This window comes from Accipiter gentilis, chromosome 6 (genome assembly GCF_929443795.1).
Source record: "Accipiter gentilis chromosome 6, bAccGen1.1, whole genome shotgun sequence".
NCBI classification, from domain to species: domain Eukaryota; kingdom Metazoa; phylum Chordata; class Aves; order Accipitriformes; family Accipitridae; genus Astur; species Astur gentilis.
In genome coordinates, this window is record NC_064885.1 from 33,596,222 (window position 1) to 33,617,939 (window position 21,718).

The following is a 21,718-nucleotide window of genomic DNA, read 5'->3' on the forward strand; positions in this document are numbered from 1 at the left end:
CTAGAGACAGCCTAGGACTGACACCCTCAATATTCAAGGGAAAACAAACCCTTCAGAAGACTGAATATTTTAAACTGTTTTCTCTGCCGGTCCTGGCTGCTTTCAGTCTAGCCTTCAATAATAACACAAGGAATTTGCAATTGGAGTCATGAGGCTGAAGGTCTCCCAGTCCCAAACGCTGGTAATCATCCCAGACATGGGCCACTAGTTCTGCAGTCGTGACCAAATTGGCCCAAGCAGCCCCTTCTCCTGAGGGACTGTGCAGAGCACGTAGGGCAGGAGATGTGCCCCATCTCTGGCCGCAGCCTCCCCTCCTGGGCCTGATGTAAAGGCTCTATTAAAAACAAAAGGCAATTGTGCGATTCCCCAAGGAAAAGGGGAAAAGGCTGGAGCTGTTAATGAGTACAATTAGTGTTGTAGTCAAGCAGAATCAGAGGAAATAATTAGCTCCTATTGTTTCCGTGGCATCTGAATTGCAGCCATGCTGGCTTTCCAGGCAACAATCCATCAGACTAGCCTCACCCCACAGGACAGGAGACAGGGTCACTGGCAGCCCCACTTATGGCCACAGCTTTCACACAGCTATAAGCAGCAGCCTAGGCCATCACGCTCTTCTGCTACCACCCACTGGGGGTCCAGTTTCCCAGATGGCTGGAGACTTGCAAACCTCAGCGCAGCCCAGAAGCATGCATGGCCCCGCATTCAGCCTTTCCTTGGATCCAACACAGGGCAGCCCTGCTGGCTCTCTACTGAGACAGCCACAGTCAAGGCAACTAAGTGACACCAAACATCTCTTTGTCCTAGTTTAAGGGAAGCTTGCATCCCTCTCCCCAACAAACAGGGCTGGGTCCAAGGCACTGCTAACCAGGGAGTATGAAGAAGGGGCAAAGACAAAGCAAGCTTATCACTTTTTAAGCAAGATGTTACATCAGTAACTCCTCTGCCCCTATAACTCCACAAATACAGCAAAGTTTGGTCACCACTGGCACTCGGGGTGCTTTGCTGCTTCATGTAGGTGGGCAGCTCAGGGGAAGATGCTTAATGGAGCTGGCGGAAGCAGGCCTGGGGCCTTACCACAGCCTAGAGAAATACCATCCCACTGATTTTTAGAGAGAGCCAAAAAAGAGAGACTGAAAGAAACAAAGAGACCCAATAATTTATTGGCAGAGCTGAAAGGGGGCATTTGAAAACCATAGGGCTGACTCTCAACTGGGAAGCTCCTCCCAGCTGCAGAGAGATTTATAATACTGGTATCCCTCAGCAAAAGGCTCTGACATTGAGGCAGAATCCCAGAGATCCTGCATGCCATGTAGACAAAGAGAGGAAAGTGCTGCAAGATGCGGCCCCAAGGGCACGCTGCTAATTGAAAGGTTGGCCTCCCACCCCACTGCTAAAAAAAAGTTTGTGTATGACAAAAATCAGCCTCTATTGTCACCGCTGCTGGAGGGCTTCAGGTGGATCCTTCCTCCAAGGAGGAGTGCAAGAGAGTGGCCCATGAGTCCTTTCAGAGGTCGGAGGGCACTGGTGGAGACCTCTCAGTGCTTTCAACACGGAGAGAGGAGCTTAGTGCCAACTCTTGTTCTCACAATGTGATTTTTGTGTTTCGAAAGCTTGAGTTATCCCTGGAAAACAGAGGGAAGAAAGAGGTTAAAGGTGTGCATTCCTTCAGATCACAGCACCCCCCCATTCCACCCACCATGGCTACCAGTGTTGCCATCCCACAATGTCACTCAAATCAATGCTCCTTAAACCTCCTAAGCAGGTCTGCTTTCTAACTAGAGACTTTTCATATAAGTCAGCCTGCTGCTCCAGAACACTTGGAACATGGAAAGATCCTGGTTCATCCCCATTCATTGGGAAGAAAAAAAGTGTAATCTCCTGTGAGCAAAGCATATGATAGACTCTGGAGACCTCCCTGATAGATTCTGGTGTTTAAACAACTTACAAGATCTCTTTCTTCCCAAATATTTGTCCTCAGGGATTCTTCTTGGAGCACAAATATACCAACAGTCCAGCCTCCTCTTGCCTCCGTCCTTCGTATTTAGGCTCCTTTTGTCATGCTGTCAACAAGTTTAGCTCTCTGGTCTCTCCTACCTTAAAAGAATATCTAATCTGAAAAGGATGTTTCCCTCAAGTTTAAATAGAAGAGTTTCTTCAGCAGCTTCTACTCACATGAGTACAGCTATGTGAGTCGCAGGGGCTACTGACAAAGAAAGGACTGCTGGTCTACTACCTTCATTTGTATAGTCTTGTGGCACATGGCAGCAACTGAAGATGGGGCAGGTTACAGAGATCTGTGTTAATGCTTACTGCTAGCCTGTAAGCAGCAGCAACAGGCAAAGCACATTAATAGAAAGGTGGTGTGTTTTTTTTAAACTCAAATGGAAATAAATGAGATTGCAATTATTTTGAGAGGATAGGTTTGGCAGCTGTTCCCATAACAGGGACAGGGCAGTAAGTTGCCCAAACCAAACACCTAGGGATGTCCCAGCACATATCACACCAAATCAGCAGAGCTATGTTGAAGAGCAAAGGCAGGAGCTTCAGAAGCAAGGTGCTCTGCAGGACTGTAAAATCCTGCTTAAACCCTTGAGCTAGCATTGTGTGCTGTGAAGAGCTGCAAGGTAGCTGTAACATCACAGCACAGTGCATGCTGGAACACCTCCAGGAGGCGGGCTGGAGAGCTGGAGGAACAGAAGGAAGTGAAAAACACTCTTTAGAGTGTTAAACAAGTTACTCTGCTATGACATGACAGCAAAAACCATGCTGGAGGCCATCTGCAGAAGACTGGGGTTCACCTTTGCACTTGTCAGCAAAGTAGGCTGTGCTGCCTTTTGGGAACATGATTCAGGATTCATTAACTGGATTCCAGTTAATCTGCAACAATGGTTTGGCTTTCTATCCCATATTGTACTTTCACCTGTGCCATCTACCTCAGGAGGACAGCACGCTTTAGTTAACTCTTTCTCAGACAGGTTTCTACATTTCCTCTCCTTTTGCCTTTATCAGGGTGCCCCAGGCCCTCTGCTTATCACTACTCTCCCTGCTCAGCATAGGTAACCCAATACAGTTGATAGCTAAAACAATTCTATCACTGTTTTCCTATACGCTTGGCACATTTACTGCCTTCTGAGACTGGTATTTCATGAAGTGAGCTGGCTTCCTCTTCTAGAGGCTCACTTGAATGTCATCTAACAGTAAAAACACTACTAGGTGCCTGCATAACATTTTGTAACCATTGATCCTCACAAAAAGCCAAATCTGTGAGGAAAGATATTATTTTCACCCATGACTTCAGAGCAAGCTATGAGAACACTGCATGCCCAAAGCTGTGGAGGGAGGTTTTGGGATCCCCAGTGACCCCTCGGACCTCAGCTGTGTTGGAGCAGCTACATACCACCATGGGGTGGGAACTGGGAAATGTAACACTTCCTTCCAGTGGGTTCCTCTGCTCTGGCACTTGGCAATTCAGCGATCCCACTTGGCTACCACAAAACGCAACTCCCATCACCAGGTCTCCTGCTAGCCCTTTTTAAGGAAAGGACCTGCCATCAGGTAAACCGGCACTGGAGGGGAAAAACAATCTGAGCTGTGAGGCTCACAACAGCCCTGAGCTCACCTTGGCTATTTTCTCTGCACATGGTCAGTTGCCACTATCAGTAGTAGCAGGTGGTTTCATCTCATTAGCCACAACATTATTATTCCTAAATACAGTAGCTACTGTGTGTCCTTCCTGAACAAGCTTTTATTGACAGACTAATTTATTCTGCTCCAGCCCACTGTCAAGAGCAAAGGCACATATGCCAAGCTCCAGGTGCCTCTCTCAGCGTCCATCACACAGATGTGCTTAGCATTCATTTACCACTCCATATCTGCTTACAGTCAACCCTAGGCAACAGACCCAAGCTGAAGACATACCTCTCAGCCTCCTGGGACCAGGTCTGGGATATAAATGCCTTGCACAGAGGAAGGACACATTAGCAAAACAGCACACAGCATCACAACAGAAAATGCTGTGTGAATGGAGACCACAGTGAATGTCAGTGTCTTTGGTCAAAAAAAATTAAATTATTTGACCTTTGGGAAAGAGCCAATAGCGAAATGGGCCCACCACCAGGCCTACAAGGCAAAAGAACATGCCAGCCCATGTTGGCAAGCGTTGGAAGCTGAGAGGTATGCCATGAAGTCACATAGGAAGAAAGATGAGGCCCTACCCTGGGTGTGACAGAGGGAGGGGGAGCGTTCGATCAGCGGCCACTGCTGTTCACCAGGCCATGAAACTCCTCCCAGGCCCTGGCAAGCCAGAGGGAAAAAAAAAATGAAACAAAAAACAAAAAAACAGCACTTCAGATCAAAGGCTTCTTAACTTTTAACGAGAGCAGAAACATTCAATGGCGTTTGAAAGGCACTTGTCTTCAGAGAGCAAGGCAATATTCTCTGATAGCCCTAGTGGATAGAAGCATCCTTAAAACCCAGCCAAACATCTGACAGCGCGAGGCAGCTTTAACGTTCTGCACAGACATGAAGCGTTCCCACTGGCTGCTGGTGATATAGCTACATTAATACCCAGAGACAGGTATGACCTTCCCAGTCACAAATGGAATATCCATTTCCTATTGCTAATAAAATAGCCGATGTTACGTCTTTCTGGAGGATTATCACGTTCCTTGGCTGGTTAAACTCAGCCAGTTACTGGCCTCATGCTTCACCACATACCTGTCTATGTAGTAATCCCCCCAAAAGGGGCTTCTTTTAATGCCACACAGCTTAGTTATTACAAAATTCTTCGATCAGGCAACAGAATCCAATTGTTATTAGAAATCTCATTTCCTATTGTAAACCTGCATTGTTAATGACAACCCAGTAAAAACATTACAGCTATTTGAAATGAAAATGTTTTCAGATAAGTTAGAAGGAGAGGCCTAATGCTGCATTCCCTGGTGGAGAACGTTACTGACGGACGAAGCTAGCAGACTGAAAAATTGCTGTCTGTTTTACGAAGGCAGCATACTGAAAGCCCTCTCAGGGAAAAGATGCCGAGGTTAATGTGAGCATGACTATTATCTTCTGGGATCAGAGACATCAAAGAATCTCATAGTTCTCCATGCCCAGCAAAACAGTGCTGGTGCCTACAGCACATGCCAAGCCATTTACTTCACCCATAGAATCCCATGGAGCTGGAGGGACCTTAAAGGGAACCCAGGTCAGTCATAAAACCAGACCACACTGCAGATTTTGTTGCTGGTACTTAGCAGCTACCTCACATCTTGTTTTCTGTATTGCCTGTATTAGTCAGCATCTGTGCCAAAACCAGACCACCAGCCTGGCTCTTACCTGAGCCTCACAGAGTCAAGCTCCCAATCAGCAGTTGCAAAAGCAGCTCAGGTGTCATATGCTCTTTCCCAGCAGAGTCATAGCCCAAACAAACACAGAGTATACTGGCAGAGTGCCCATCACATGCACTCTGCAAGACTGTACACCACATACAGGCAGTCTTGCTGGGAACCCAACAAAGAACGCACAAGCAAGAAGCTTGTCACTGTGGTGTACAACTTCGAACTTGTGACACTGCCTGCCCAGACCGAAGGACAACAAATCCCTCTTTTGAAAGCGCTGAAAGTGAAATCCTAAAGATCACTGACTTCAGCATCACCAGTACAGGCCTGGTGAGTGGCAAAACACTCCAGTTCTTCCCAGTTCAAAACTGCTTTGACAAAACTTCCAAGAAGCAATAAAACCTCCATAGGAACCCGAGGCACAGGCTCCTGTGAACTACCAAGGTGATGGATGAGCTGGTCTAAGAGAGTCCTTATCTATGGCTGGCTAGGTTTTCTCCTCAGTCTCCCTCCACCCATGGTAGCTCAAAATCCTCCTGATCTTGATTAGGATGGACAAGGGAGTAACAGTCATCCATGGGAGCCCCAAAGCTACATGGTATGTCTAGCTGACCCTCAGACATGAGCCCCTGAAGGCAAAGGAAATGTGAGGGAGAAAGTCAGAAAAGGGTGCTGCAGATGCAACAGGACAGCACACAGGACACTGCTGTGGTGCATTAGTACACCAGATTAGATCTGCAATTCAGACTGAAGTACAGCAGTATGCTGTCTAGAGGAAAGAAACCCACAGGTGGCTCATTCTAAGCAAAGCAGCAGCACAGAAGCCCCTAAATGGGAACTTCTCCCCCAAGTCTCCCCAGACACAGCACCCTTCAAGGCCACAAGGCCAAGAAATCTTCCAGAAAAAGGAAAACTGCCCGTGTCACCCAGTCAGCACATGGTACTAGACACTGTGGGTGCAACTGCCTCCCTCCAGAAGAAAGTTAGGGCGAAGAGAAACTGGATCTGAAGCCCTCTTAGCTGCTGAATACAGATTGGAAAGCTATGCACATCTCCAGCCTTGCCAAAAAGTCTCTACCTTCATGTCTTCCCTCCAACCTCCCAGGCCTTATATTGCTACCATGTTTCCATCACCCACAACCACATCTTCTCTCCTTCCTCTCCCACAGTTCTCCCCAAACTTGTAACTTTTGTTCTCTACAGAAGGGATACAAGGGCAGATTATTTGTCAACATAATCGATAATTTATTACCCCTTTCAAACCAAGGAGTTCCCTGTTCCAACATCCCAATAACATCATGCGCATAGTCCTTCAGCTGCCAAGTCCTCTTCAGACAGAGAGAAAAAGCTCCTCCAGCCAAGAATTTTTAAGCCAAGACCCTCATATATATTATAGTACTAATGACTCCAACTATCTGCTGACTTGACTGAAAAAAATCCACCAGGATGTGTCTGCCCTAACGTACCTAAACTATGCTAACAGAGCAAACTGCTCTCCATTTCGTACCGAACAAGGCTGCCAGTTAATTTTGTCTGGCAGAATCTTTACGATCTGTGACGTGCCAAAGGCACAGTGCCAGAGAGTCTAAGAGGTTATTTTTATGTATAGACATTTTTAGTACCTTATTGCTATACTGTCTGTGCAGCGATCAGATACTCACTGAATTGATCCCCAACACTTAGGTTATTCCCATTGAACAGATGGGAAATGGAAACATTAGCAGGCAAAATAAAGCCAGCCAGAGCTGTTCTTCCACACTCATTCCTGACCCACAACTGTTGAAACTCCCCATCTTCTCCCCCACTGTCTAGGGTCAGGACCCAGGCAGGGCTCCCTTTACCCCCATCAAATAAGTTGGGGGAAAAAAACCCACAAATAGGAGCTACTATTGGAGACTCCAGCAAAAAGAGGAAGAGCCACCACAGCTGCCTCAAGGGACTTTCCAAATGACCATTGTGCAAGCAGCACTAGCTGTTTCCTCTAACCACCCTCAATCTTTTAAGTCCTAGAAGTTCCCCTTCAGTATTTCCCCGTGCAGCCCTGCCTCCTTACCATCTCCTTCCCCAGCTAAAAAAGGAGACAGCCCATAGTGCATAATATCGTCACAACAGTCCCCAAGGTCTGTCCCTTCTGCCAGCCTGCGTGCAATCTCCCAGCACACTGACCACTCACTAAACTCTGCAGGTATTGTGTCTAGAGCAGCACAGCCTCTTTCTGGCTGCTCCCCATGTTCTGTGAGAGTGTTTGGGATTTGTTCAAAGCCAGTCAAGAACTTCATGACAGGCCTGAAAACTAACAGCTTAAAAAAATCTAGGATATTCTTTCAGTCTGAAATAATTTTTTCATGTATCTGGCAGTATCTGTAGCAAAGGCAAATAGGGAAGCCATCATGACTTTGAAATGAACACATCTGCACCGACCTCCTTGAAAAGAAACATGAAATAAATGCATTATAGTCATTTCTTTGGTAAGAGACAGGCCACCAAGATAAGGAAGCCTTTTACAAAGTCACAGACACTTCTGAATAAAGCATACTACGGTGATGGAGAACAAATCAATGAATCCATCATTTCAAAGCCCAGGTCTATGGAAGTGCTCTTAGACTTGCAGCACCTGGAAATATTACTGGAATTGGAGAATGGAGTGATAAATGAATTAAGCCAGTATTGCACAAACTCAGGAGAAGAGGACAGATACCAGATCTGGAACATCACCACTCTCTTCTAGCTTTTATTCCTGCTCTCAGACTTGAAGGAATGAGGGTGAAACAACGCAGGTCTCTAGAACTGGCAAGACCCAAAGCAACCTGCCTTCCACTGACAGGTATCAGACAGTGTGTATGGGTCCCATTTGCAAACCATCTAACTTTAGACAAGGCTAACTCTGCCCACACCATTTAAAATACAGTCATAGACAAAGACAACACAACTAGGGCAGTAGCACTGAGGAGTTCTCCTAAGGTCTTGGAAATCAGCAAGCAAATGGAAACCAGCATTATAAAAATGTAACAGAGTTAAAGAATTAGTTAACTCTGATGCAACAACACAGGAGACTTCTCATAAGCACCCCACCACCAGCTTACCAGTCTCACAAACACTGATCTTCTTGCCCAACACCTGCCACTTCCATGGGGATTTCTCTTCCTCATTCCTCACTTTTTTTGTCCCGAGAACCTTGCCCCTGCAGTCTTCTTACAGGGCATACCCTTAATCCCTCCATAGGATATCTGCTTGTTTTCTAGCTAACACACAGTCTGAGGCTATTTCCTCCAACTGCCTGCGGTGAAATGAATCCAGTGCCAGCCCTATTAAGATCAACTATTCTTCTCGTTTACTCAAGCCGTCCCATTAGTTATCAGTGGTGACTTTGAAAGGAAAGGATAGTTTTATACCCTGCTCAGCTCTCACTGCAGCAGGCACTCAAAATAACTGAAGCTTTGTTTTCAGAAAAAGCAGCCTTGCTTTAGAGCTGACAGGACGATCCATAAAGTCACACAGCAACCAAAATATTTCCAGACCAGCCTGCTCAGTGGCAGCCTGCTGTATGGCCACAGGTCTCTCCTGGCATATGAAGCAAAGTTGTTGAATTTGCCTGGAATTCCTGGATAGTACTGCAGGCGAGAGCTCTCGACACAGGAGATGGTCACTGACCACACAGTTATCAGTGCGGAAAAGAAAGGCTGATAACCCCAGGCAGGGCAAAGGTGTATGCAAGACAGCCAAGCAGCACTTAACACTGCAATGTTCAAAAATCAAACTTCACAGTGATCACTTCCCCTCCACCCCTCTCGCAATTGCAGTTCACTCACTACAGATACCTGAGTATTTTCAGTGGCTTCACTGAGACATGACCAGGCTGTGGCCAGCAATATTCTCCTTTCAGAAAAAGCACAGTGCATTTCCTAAGGCAGCAAAAGTAAGAGGTCATTGTTTTTTCTTAATTCCAAACCACAGGAAGTGCCACTGTCCATAACCCATTGTCACTGCTGGACCATGCCACCTCCAAGGTTAACAACACTGATGAACAGAACCTATTAAGTGGTTCACTACATCTGAGTGCACCTCTCAGTCCACCTCCACTGGAACAAAGAGAAGCCATTTCTCTGGGGCTACTGAAACAATGTAGCCCACAAAATGTCACATATGTTCTTTTCAGGTGCTCAGCACTGTAACGTCTAAGGTACTATAAATCCCCTGGAATTAAGCAGAGTCCAAGAGATTGTTCTAGCTCTTCTAGCAAGATAGGAAATTAATACAGACTAGGCTGACCCTTCCACTGACTGGAATTTAGGCAGCTTGTCAATATCACAAGCAAGAGAAAGGACAAACACAGGAAAACTGCAATGAAAGATCTGCTTATCTAGCTAAATGTACAAGCCCCACCACTGAGAGCAGAAAGGACAGAATGCAGAATAGCTCCTTGGAATAGCTGTGAAGCAACAGATACTTTTCAAATGCAGCTTGGCAGCACCACTGCTTTCTGAAACAAAGGGGGCTGCAGCCTCACTGACAACTCATGAAAAATGGTGTCTAAAAATGAGTTAATATGAAATGCATCAACACAAAAGGAATATATAAAACGTGGAACACAGGGCTCAGGTTCCACAGTGAGGGGCATGCTAGCAATTTCTACAGAAGCGTTCATTTACAGTGTGTCAAAAGCTAATCCAGGTCAATTCGCTACCTAAAAGTCAAGGTTTTGAGAAACGCCTGTTCTTTTCTTGCTAAGCATGCTCCCTTCCCTGAAGCACAATCAATGCCAATCAAACCCTGCACATGAGCAGAGCTCTAGTGGAGAGATGCAGCCCATACAAATGAAAAATGCCACAAGCCCCCCTAGAAAGGCAGCCCTGACAAAGCCTACAGTACAGCTCTTCCATTAGAGCCTTTCATAAAACACAGCCAGAGTGTGAATATAGAGTGCAGGCTAGAAAGCCCTCCCGAGTCATAAATCACATGGTACATGCGCAGCATAAGTGGAGTTTATTCATGACGGACAGTATTTCAACAGGGCTTGATAGATGGGTGAGGAAAAGCAGCCAGACTTTATGGACGATAGAACTAGTTACACAAGAGATTCTTCATTAGTGAGAGAACCTTAATGATATGAAGCATAGCCAAGCAGAGTCAGACTGAAAGCTGGGGCTGTCCTGCTCTTCTCTGTCAACAAAGCAGGCACCGTCACCTCTGCAGCTGCTGCTGCTTGCTGCCTGCTGGTACCAGGCGAGAAAGGCACAAGTTGGTCCACGCATCACTACACAGAAACTCCACCGACAAGCAGTTCTGCTCTAAATTTACACCACTGCCATTAGAAGGAGATGTTGGACAGCACTGCAATCAGACTGCTGGAGCTCAAGCGAGGCAATGGAAAAAAAGAGCTCTCGTGATCCCCTACATGGCGGAAGGTTAATTGCTTAGATCTACCTCACTAGGACACCATCAAAACAACTCCTGACTATCCCTCCTACCCACAGAAGAATAAATGGGAGACAAGCCGGTCCACCCCTATTTAAGAATTGCTCCCAGCTGTAATCTGAGCTACTAAATTTGATTCCCCAAACACCTGTTATTCTTGGACAAGCTCATTTTGCACCATACGTCAGCAGCACAAAATGAAACTTTGATGCTATGCAGGAAGAGGGCAGCCAGCATGGCATGTTACACTGTTGTAGGGAAATAAGACCGCAATATTGGATGTACCATCACTCAAGGACTGACACCTGCAAGAGCAAGAACAGTTACAAACATTGCTATAGCAGCATCCTCTGTGCTAGGAAGTGCTGGTGACCACAGCTTATACGGAAAAGATCACATCATTTCCATTCTAAACTTGCTACATGAACTACCACCACAGCTTAGGACAGTTGGCTCAGTACACAACCTTCCCTACAGAGACTGAGAGAAGTCAAACACCTCCCTCCTCCCACCACAAAGCCGCATCACCACGGTCTGCAGTCTGCTACTGCTGAACAGGAGTAAAATATCCTGTTATGTGTCCACATAAGCACTTTGCCATCTCGTAACATTGACAGAGAGTCGATAGTGCCCTCTCCTGGCAAAAAGTGCATGAGAAGTGTTACTGGCAAATTCACGAATATGAGATTTCAACAAGAGAAGTGGGAACTTTCAGAAACCAAAGCTGCCTAGAAAAAATCGAGTTTAATACTAATAATTTCTCCTTCCCTTCTCTTTCCAACGCACACAGGAGGGAGGGCAACATGGAACACTAGACACCTACAGGCAGTGTAAATGAGACCTTTGTACTATTGCTAGTGACCCACACTCAAACTTGGCCACAACTGGAAGCTAGCTGTCTGCTAAAAACGGGACTGATCTCACCAAACTGTTTGACAGCACACTGATGACAGGGTGATTGTGTGGAAAGGACAAGCTAGTATAATGAAAGGAAGTCATGAAAGGTACTTACACCCTGATTATGGGCTAGATTAGAAAGCTCGCTGCTCTATCAATGTCTTACTAACTTGTTTCATTTCTTTTTCCAGGTACACCTTTTCAAGTGTTAATTTAACCAATATGACCTAATCAGTGTATTGGTTTATAATATGCTTAAGAAAAGAAATAATTACATTATTGACCTCCAATACCTATATATACAATTTTTTGTCACTTTGTGGGAAATAAAAGTCACCCTGAATGGCCTGGTATGGTAAGCTATAATAGGTTTATTTAAATATACAGCTGTCCTCTCTGTGTACCATGATCTTCTAGTCTTGTTAAAGAGCCTCTGTCACCAGGGCCTGGAAGACTTAATATATGACGTTTATTATGATTAGAAATCATTTGTACAGCACTGTAAATTCACACAGCACTTTCCCAAGACCATTTATAAGTCTAATGGCCCTATAAATCCCCGTTAGCTTCCGCACTTTATTCCCCAGAATCTCTATTTATTCAAATTATCTCAGCCCCCCCCCCCACTGCAATCTTGTCTTTGACTACATCAAGCCACAGTCCCACACTGGGCTGCCCATCTCCCAAGTGACAGGCTGGGTGGATTGCTAAAAAAGCCCTGGACTATACACTTCACAAAAATAAGGTTTTACTATTAGAACCAAATGTCCCTAAAACCAGCACAATAATGACAGATATTCGGCTTTCAAAGCGCACTGGCAACAAATGCTGCTGTTTCTATTACTGTTCGCAGTGAACAGCCCTAACGCACATGAGCACTTCTTTCAATTCTTGTGCTCTGCATTAAATTGCTCAAGCACGCATGCAACCAGCAGCAGGCCCTCCCCCTGCCACCACACGTACTTGATGCTATCGGTGTGTGTTTTATATTCCATGATGGTGTTGGGAGGTAGGTTGAGCACTCTTCGTAATGTATCGCGTATCCGGGCTGTTGTGGCCTGGTCGCTGGCTGTCTTGTTCCATATCGAGATAATATCCTCCTACAGAATAGCATGTGAGGGGTAAGCAGATGGTACTTTTTGTAGCCCTGCCAAACGGAAGTACATGCTAATTCTCAGAAGCACTTACCTGGAATCGGACAGAGACGACTGCCCCACAGATTTCTTCCCCCACCATAAACTGTTCTCCCAACATTGCCAGAATGAGATTCTCCCAGCATCGTGACGCTAAGCCCTTTCGCAGACGGATAATCCATTTACCACCATTTTTGTTGGCATCATCCTACAAAGAGGGGCAAGAAATCGATTTGTTTTCTGCTAGCTATTTTTCTGCTTCCCACAAGACAGCAGAGCCACAGACAGGAGCAGATATTGATTGGGTGGGGCAAGGGACAGAATGGAGGTATTTTTAAGCAAAAGCATTTTGCTTCTCCCCCATACAAGCAGAGACAGAGGTATACCACTTTGAATACAAAGTATTTGAAACAATGACTCTCAGCGTTCCAGATGAAGTCTATGCACTGAAGACTTGAGCTCTAGTGTTTTGATCCCACTAGCAGTCACTAATAGCAGCCTACCAATCTGCACACAGAACCAGAGGCAGGGACCCTGAAACTATTCCTAAACCTGAGACTGATTCCCCCTTTGTTTAATCCCCTGTATATGCAGTTCTGCTTGTAAAACAGGAAAAAGCCCTCATCACAGACCATGGAAGGCAGGGAAAGAGTTTGCAAAGTGATATTTAAAAGCAAGCAAAAAGTTGATAAACATTTTCCTTCCACGTTTTCAGGAATGGGCTCACAAGTTGTGTTAACACAGAAAGGGCCAGTCCGGTCTCTGGGAACCACTGACATTATCACACATCATACAGCTGAATGTTTGTTCCAGCCTGCGGTGACCCAGGGAAATAACCAAAAATGAGGGGAGAGCGTAAAGAAAAAATTTATGCTAAGCACCCAGTCTGTCACCTCAGTATTGTGATTCCACATGTTGCACCTGAAAAAGAGCTGAAAACTGCTACAGACTCCCCTTCACAGAACGCACACCTATGTCAAACAGCAGCTCCTCCTCTGTGCAGAACACTGTGGCATTCTCTTATACAATAACACTGGGAAATCTTACAAGGTCAGAGGGGAACAAATTCCACCCAAAGCCGAACAGAGAGAGGTATGAACAAGTCAAAGAGATGGCAGTTAGGAAGGGAAAGGGAGGATAGGTCTAGGACAGAAACAGAGAAGAACAAATGATAACTCAGGAGACCGCACAACACAGGACATCCCTGGCCAAATCACCAGCAATGCCCTCTGCCAAGCTGGGACACACCTTGAAGATGCTAGGCAAGGCAGCCCTTCTTAATGAAACAAAGAACTTTATTTTAGCCTTAAAGCTTGTCTAGGGGTCAGATAAAACTAAACATTCGTGTGCTCTCAGAGGCACCAAGTGCTAACAAAGCAATCCTGCGCAAACAGGGAAGTGCCAGCACAACAGCTGCATTCACCAGACTCCTAGTTTTCGGGTATGTGCTAAAGCCTGAACTGAAAGGGGAAGGCATCAGCTGGACAAACCTCAAAGAGTGACAGCAGCCACATGCACAGTGAAGAATCCAAATCAACACAAGTTCTAGGAATGTGGCATACTCCCACAAGATGCAAACTACTTTCCGATTAAGTGTCCTTGTTTTCCAACTTGTGAACATCACACTCTAAGAATTAAGCCATCTAGGCTTCAGCCTTTAAGCAGGGAGTTGGGTTTAATTCCTCAAACTTTCCACAATGACTAATGGGAATCAGAAGAGAAAATTATATTGCTCAAAATATTTCAAAGGTCGTTTAAGCAGGTTCAAGGCTAGAAAGAGAGCAGTGATTGGGAGGAAGATGCTGTATTGTGTGTTTTATGGTTATTGTTAGTTTTCTTTCAGGTTAAACAAGCTTCGGTTCAGTCAAGCATTTGATTTCCCCTTACCAGAATAATAATGATCTGCAGCCCAGTAAATCACCAGGAAACATTATGCTTAGTGCTCCTGACTTTACCCAGAAAAGGCACAGATGGATCCAGAAAAAGATCAGAGCTACATACATGCATATATGTGCCTACAAGAATGACAGTAAGTAAGGATTAGTTTGGAAGAGAAAGGAGTATAAACAAAGCTCTACAAAACAAGCATCAAAGGGAAGGCCAGCAGCAAGATTCCAGGTCCTTTTCTATAAATACAAGAAGGGAGTGGGGCCATAAGTAAAAAAAACCCCAAAGAATCTCTCCACCCCCATCTTAAAATGGCTACAGGGAAATGCTTTATAGAAATTCTGGTATCATTATCTTGTGGACTCTCTGGCTGACACATTATCAGAGCACCTAGCTCACTAGGAGTCTGAAGAGGGTTAAACGTTTTATATAAATTGTATTTGCAGTAACTGGCTATAAAACACCTTGCTTAAAATAATTGCCAACTAGGGTCACATATAAATTTCTCAGGACCAAGCAGCATAATTAGGTACTTCAGAGCAACACATAAAATCCTCATATTGCGAATGGTGTTGGTCACTGCTGGAAGCAGGCCAGGAACTGGAAGAATGATTCGCTGGGCAAAGATTTTTTTTTCTTTTTTAACAGATTTGGGTACGAATGAACAGAAGCAAACTAAGTGTCATGGAACAGAAAAAAAAAGCAAATGAAGAGCTAAGTCTTCTTTCCATCTCCAGCTCTATGTACAGCTGTAGGCTTTTAACCCTATGCACCTCTTTCTTTCTTGTCTGAAAAAGGAGGGTTGGTTTCTTATAGGCTTTGTTGAATTCCTCTGACAGAGGTCCAGCCCTCCTAGAGGAAAGCCCCACACTGCTGTCACTGGACAAAGCTATAATAAGGGGCAAGTGTCTATATTAGGAGGCACAGAGCTTAGCTGGGGTCTCCCCTTCATTGGGCTCCAGAGGCAACACTGCCCAGAGATCCTCCAGACTCACAGGCAAAGGCAGTTCTGCAACCTTTGGGGGAGTGCAGCTAGCAACTCCCTGCATCTTCCCTCTCCTCTACCAGCAGGCCACAGTACTGCTAGGTTACATGGGACAGAGTTCTGAGGACAAGTTTACAGGAAACCCAGAAGAAAGGACTGCACCCAAAAGCCTGGAGTGCCATTTAATGACAAGAGTCCCTTCACTGTAGAAGGTTCCCTCCAGATCCAGAATACTCTGGGAAAATATCAAGGCAGAAATGAGAGCTCAAACTCACCTCCCACATGGGTTTGATCCCCTCTTTGAAAAGATGGAAGTCACTATGGCCTGTCAGGTCCCCAGGACGTACCATGTGACTGTAAAACCGCCAGAACTGCTCCACCTGCAATAACACAAACCACACAATGAGGCTGCTCAAACTGTTCACAGCCCAGATTCCTACAGAAACAGGCTTCCCTTTCTACACCAACTAGCCAGAGCCACCTTCTCCTCTTCTGTTCTACTTTCTTGGCACAAGGGTCTTGATTAGGATACCCAGAAGGCAGTGGTAGGATCAGAGCTTGGGTGCTTGTTTCTGACTGGCTCTACTACCAGAAGACCACTTGAAATATTCAACAGGTGCCTCCAAAGTCACTCCGTGTTTGTCTGAAGAAAGCTGTGCTAAGATAACTGCTTCTCTGGAGAACAGTTCCAAACATATCTTGTAAATCCTACTGCCCAAACTTTCATCAGTGGATATATGTCAAGTGCATCAGCTACAGCCAAGCCCCTCTACACATTAGCCCTGCATTAACCACTGCTCTCTGCAATCATGGAGATTGCAGGAGCCTCCAAATGAGACATTTTTTGTATTTAACTTTATTGTGTCCAGGTGTTAAGACAACAGACAGATTCTGGTGTTGGTTTAACATCTTAAGGCACCATTCAGAGCTTTTATTTAACTAACTCTTATTTCCTTTTACAATCTGCCATGGTGCACTTGGACCACTTCACTCTGACCAGTTCTGATTCTGGCAACCCTGGGTCTACTTCAAACGATCTGGCCAGAAGGCAAGGGAATTACCTTTTCCAATTCTTAAAAACAACATATTTATCCTTTGAGGTTCTCTGGATAAGAAAGGATTTCAGAGAGGCTGGATCTTTAGAACAAAACAAGGCACTGGAAGAGATTATACTAATTTCCATATTTTAAGAGGACCTACTCAATAAGACAATAGCTATTAAGCAGATCAGCAGTGAGGCTGGAGGGGACAGACACCATCCCAAGTACTTTATCAGAGACCTTAATGACTTGGTCAGCACTTGGAATTCTGCTCCAATCTCTGACCTCTGCCGTCCAAGCAGGAATTTGCTTTTATAGCCAATAAAATTATGAACCAAGACTGAGGTGGGGTCAGAAGCAATCTATTTTTTTGTCAAACACATCCAAATGCAGAGTGGAAATTACATTCTTACACTGAGTGAATATGCCCTCTAGTGGTTAGCATTTAAAAGCTTTTAGAGCTTTCTACTGAAAAGCAAAGAATAAATCTGAACCCAGACTTAGGTGCAGACAATTCTTCTCTGAAGCTTGTTCCTCCTCCTTAAACACAATTTGGAACCAAACACATTATCATACCTGCTGGCCAGTCTCTCTCCATCCTAACTGAACTCTAGCACTTCCAACCTACAACAGCTCCCATAAATTCTTTGCTGCAAAGAGCAGACAACAGAACGTGCGAAGTTTTTCCTCTAAGGAGCTAAAAATCAATGTTAAGTCTACACTGATTTAACAGACTGAAAAGTTATTACCAGATCATCAAGCGGTAGCCATGTTTTTCATTCACTGAACTAAAAGTACTTGCTCACACAGGGGAATAGGAGCAGTAACTACCCATGATGACAGGCTTAGAGCTATTCTTCCTGTTCTTACGTTGTGTGGATGCAATAACACAACCCAGCTTCTTGGACAGGCATATTTTTGCAGCCTCCAGAAGCGATAAAGGGATATTTCTCACATTACAAAAGATAGAAATTTACTGGTGGGCAAAATTAACATTTGCAAGGGACCCTGGAAAATATGGACAAATACTAGATTAAAAAAACAAAAAACAACCCCCCCACCCCCCCCCGCCAAAAAAAAAACCAAACCAACAAAACAAAGCAGCCAATAGACTTCCTAGCCTTGAGAATGGTATTGTATGTGTTCCCTCTACAATGGAGATGTGTTTTGCTTCTGTATCTTGGGATTTTAATGACGGTTTTACACTGCCAGTACCACACAACAACCCAACACTGCCTTTCCAGGACACGCTCAATCTATTCCAGGAATAAACAACCACAAAGAGTGGAAGGGGAAAGGGAGAGCAGTTTGCCTTTTAATAAACTTCACTGCAACACCAAACTGCACCTCAGTCATCACTTCCAGACAGACAATAGGCCACCAGCTGCTTGTATACACAGCACACCAGATGTTTGTTCCAAACAGTCTTTGTGGTGGAAATACAGGCAGAGGGGAAGTGTAGAGGGAAGACTGTACAGCCTTTGCTTCACACCTACATTGCATCCAGAAAAGCTGTTCCTTTCTTCTCTTGCTTACCTGTCAAGTTCTGCTCCAGCTAGCACATTTAAGCTACATGGGAGTTCTTTTCATTTTCTATTATTAACTCAGCTATCATCATTACTGCAGGCACAGATGTCTAGCACAGGGCAGGGGAGAACTGCTTAAGACATGTCACCTGCTGTAGGTAATTCAAAAAATCACATGTAAGTCATGGCAAATCACTCACTCTCCTCTGTTCCTGAGAACAAGAGCACAGCCTGCATGTCCATGCACCTAGCACACGGGGAGTAAGCCAGTCACAATGACCACACCATGCCCAAGTGACACCAGGACAACAGGGATATACTCACGGAGGCAAAGGTGCCAATCTGTTTGATGTTCTGTTCATAACTCTGCGAGCTAGTAGGCCTCCCGGGTGTTCGTCTGGAGTACCAGAAGGTGTAATTATACTGCAAGGGGTGCTCAGCTGGCCCTGGGACAACAGCCTGCAGAACAGAAAAGCTTGCTTACACCTTATATGCTTCTCTAAAAGGAGAATGGGAAAAATTACATTCACAGCATCAGAAGTCCACATGTTCCTGCTCTTGCAGACTATAAACCAGACGATCCTCATTTTTACAGAAATATACTATCTCTGTGTATTGTCTGAAATGGACCATTAGGCTAACAGCAGCTGACTATTTAAAAGGATATTAGAAATTTGCAGTGCAGAGATGGCTAAGGAAATAGTAACTCAAGCTCAGAAGAGCATCACAAAAAAAGCAACCCTTGTAATTATTAGAAGCAGTATTACTAAATTTTCCTTTAGTCCTTAACTGTGCCTGTCTCAAATGAAAAAAGACAAACTAAAAAGGGCAATGCAAGAGTTTTAACTTTTTCCAATTAATAAAAAAAAAAAAAAAGATACTCTCCTCCCCTGGGAAGAACAAAACTCATTTATACTAAACCATGATTCAAAAGCAATTATAACTCTTTGGTGACACCAACTCCCTTAAGCAACCAACACCCTAACACTCTGGGAGGATTAGTAATAGAACTCGTTATGTCAGCTTTGGCAGAACCCATCACTAGCAGTGGGCAGTGATCATTTTTCAATTTCCAAAACACCCATTTCTGATTAAAAAGGCTTCTAATGAGCATAAAAGAGGCTAACGAGAACTCACTACCCAAAAGTCAAAATTGACAGGAAAAAAACAAACCAAAAAGCCCTTAACTTCTATCATTTGACATTGTTACAGGAATTACTAGGGTTTAAGTCTCTACCCTCCTCTTGTCTATGTTAAGTTTATAAGGATTACATTACTTTAGATAGAATAATTTTCCTAAGCACAAGATTAAAAAAAATGAAAACAGGATGGATATAAGCCTTCTTAACTAGGCTACACTACACATACAGAGACCCATCTTAAGAGTTATTTCAACAGTGGCACAAACACAGCCTGGTAAACCAAATGCAAGCCACTACTCCCTCATCAATCAGTCCTTCCTCCATACCCTCTTCCAAAAAAATTTTTGGGGAAAATAAAGCTTTATTTCTCATATTTATTCAAAAGCCTGGCAGATCACTAGCTGCGTTTGTGAAGGGAGTATTCAAGCCTCAGATTATATACCTCCAAAAGCTACATCAAATTATTCAAATGCTAACATAGCCCCTCTGTCTTCATTACAAAAGTAACAGCACATTGAGCGACCACAGCCCACCAAGACATACGCTGCTTATGCCTGAACCAAGGCCTGACTCTCTAGCACTCCCACATCATGCCTTGGCAATGGAATGCAGATGCCAGCACCATACCTTCCTCTTGGTAGTACTCTGTGGTTTCTCTCGATCATTCTTTTCCTTCTCACTGTCTTTCTGTGTGTTATTCTCCTCATTCTGGTCATGGTCTCCACTATCATCATCTTTCAATCTGATAAAGAGAAAGATCAAAGAAAGCAAGTCTTACATTGCACAGCTGAGAAGGTTCCTATCAAACCTCAGTAGTCTCTGCTTCTAAGCTCCTCCGTGGTACAAGGGCCATCAGCATTGGAAAATCTACACTTGGCAACCCACACAGTAAAAACTACTACTACTTCGCATGCCCAGAGCCCATCACAGGCATCTTAGGCACGCACTTTTAAGCAGAAGCAAGCAACAAAAGGCGTTTTTAGAAGAAACTAACCAAGTTTGTACTAGATACTGATCTGCCACTGAGCACCCCAGCTACCTGTTAGGGTCCCTAACTACTCAGTTGGTGAACGCGAAGACCTGTCACTGTAACTTTGCTGACTCTCTCCCACCCAGCTCCCCATGCCCCTAAGCATAGCAGAGACAGCCCCTCAGGCGAGCAGACACCACGCCAGCGCCCCGCACCCCACAGGTCTCTCCACCCGCCCCATTCCCTGCGAAGGACCAGAAAAGATGAGCGAGAAGCGGGGCCATAAGGCGGCCCGCGACTCCCCGGCCGGCCGGCCCGCCCCACGGCGGTGCACCGTGAGGGATGCCCCGCCACGAGCAGAGGGTTGTGCCGCCGGACCACCGCCCCCACCCCTCGGGCCCGCACCCCCTCAGGGTCAGGCAGCAGCACCCGAGCAGGGCCGGGCCGGGCTCGGGGGGGGGAGGAACGGGGCTGTGCGCGGCCCCGTGACTCATCGCCTCTCGCCCGACCGGCGCCGAGGCGGCGGCGGCGGGGAGCCGCCGGCAGGGAGCGGGGCGGCGCAGCCCCCCGCAGCGGCAGGGGGGGGTCGGGGAGGGCCGCGCCGCCGACTCACGCGTCGAATTTGTTGTTCATCGTCGCTCGCTGCCGCCACCTCCGTCCACCTCAGCGACTTCCGCTCCGCCGAGTCCGCTCTCCAAAGCCTTCCGCCGCTTCCGGCGGCGCGGCCACAGCCACCCCGCGCTTCCCCTCCGGCGCCATAAGCACGGCGCACGACGGAAGGAACGGAGGGAAGGGGAAAAAGAACGCCCCCGGTTGCCATTTGAGTGAGGACGCTGTGGGGACCACCACTGCGGGGCAGCCGCCATCTTGAGTGTGGCGTGCGGACAGAGCCACCACGTTGGGTGTGGCGTGAGGCGGGAAACCGCCGTGAGGTGAGGCGAGGCGAGGCGTGGGGTCGAGGTCTCACCTCGCACGACGTGGGCGTGACACAGAGAGGGACAGCGGGTTCGAGCTCCTCGTAATTTTATTCATAGCGTTCATTTGTCTCTGGTAGATACAGTTTTAGGAGTCAGTCACTCTTTAAAGGGTCTGCCCAACTTCCCTCCTGTGGTGACAGGCAAGCCCCAGCCCCGCCGCCGGCCCCATCCCTTCCTTTCCCTTCGGTGTATAGTGAGGGATGGCACAGGTCCTGTACAGGTGGGGCTGGGGGATGACCCCCACACAGGCCAGTCATCAGCGATCCTTCACGCCATCCTGTGAACGGACCTGTCAAGATCTACAACTCATTGCCATGGCTGCGGACGCTATTTCTCTAGCATGCCCTACCTGAGGCAGGGATAGGGTCCAGGGAAGGGGAGAGGAGAGGAAAATACACCATACCAGTGAA

The 21,718-nt window shown here is 45.9% G+C and overlaps 1 protein-coding gene across 2 annotated transcripts; it reads right to left on the minus strand.

Annotated features, from left to right (window-relative positions):
• Positions 1–1,142: 1,142 nt before the first annotated feature.
• Positions 1,143–21,015, minus strand: EIF4E2 (eukaryotic translation initiation factor 4E family member 2). Of its 2 annotated transcripts, XM_049803056.1 has the most exons (8): positions 20,945–21,015; positions 19,989–20,103; positions 18,544–18,678; positions 15,929–16,033; positions 12,837–12,989; positions 12,612–12,748; positions 4,215–4,293; positions 1,143–1,622 (listed from the first exon to the last, which is right to left on the minus strand). In XM_049803056.1, the coding sequence occupies exons 1-7, from the start codon at positions 20,962–20,964 to the stop codon at positions 4,248–4,250; spliced, it is 711 nt and encodes a 236-aa protein (XP_049659013.1). In that variant the 5' UTR covers positions 20,965–21,015; the 3' UTR covers positions 1,143–1,622; positions 4,215–4,247. The 2 variants fall into 2 exon arrangements, with proteins under 2 accessions (XP_049659013.1, XP_049659014.1); XM_049803057.1 differs by lacking the exon at positions 4,215–4,293 and having other exon boundaries at positions 20,945–21,006.
• Positions 21,016–21,718: the final 703 nt, after the last annotated feature.

Excerpts from the sequence above, each read along its gene's own strand:
- EIF4E2 (XM_049803056.1), bottom strand. The coding sequence starts at position 20,964 with ATGAACAACAAATTCGACGC. Across the intron at positions 12,990-15,928 it reads GGATCAAACCCATGTGGGAG|GATGATGCCAACAAAAATGG; the intron begins GTGAGTTTGAGC and ends CCCTCTTTGTAG. Across the intron at positions 4,294-12,611 it reads ACACACACCGATAGCATCAA|GGCCTGGGAGGAGTTTCATG; the intron begins GTACGTGTGGTG and ends CTGGCTTGCCAG.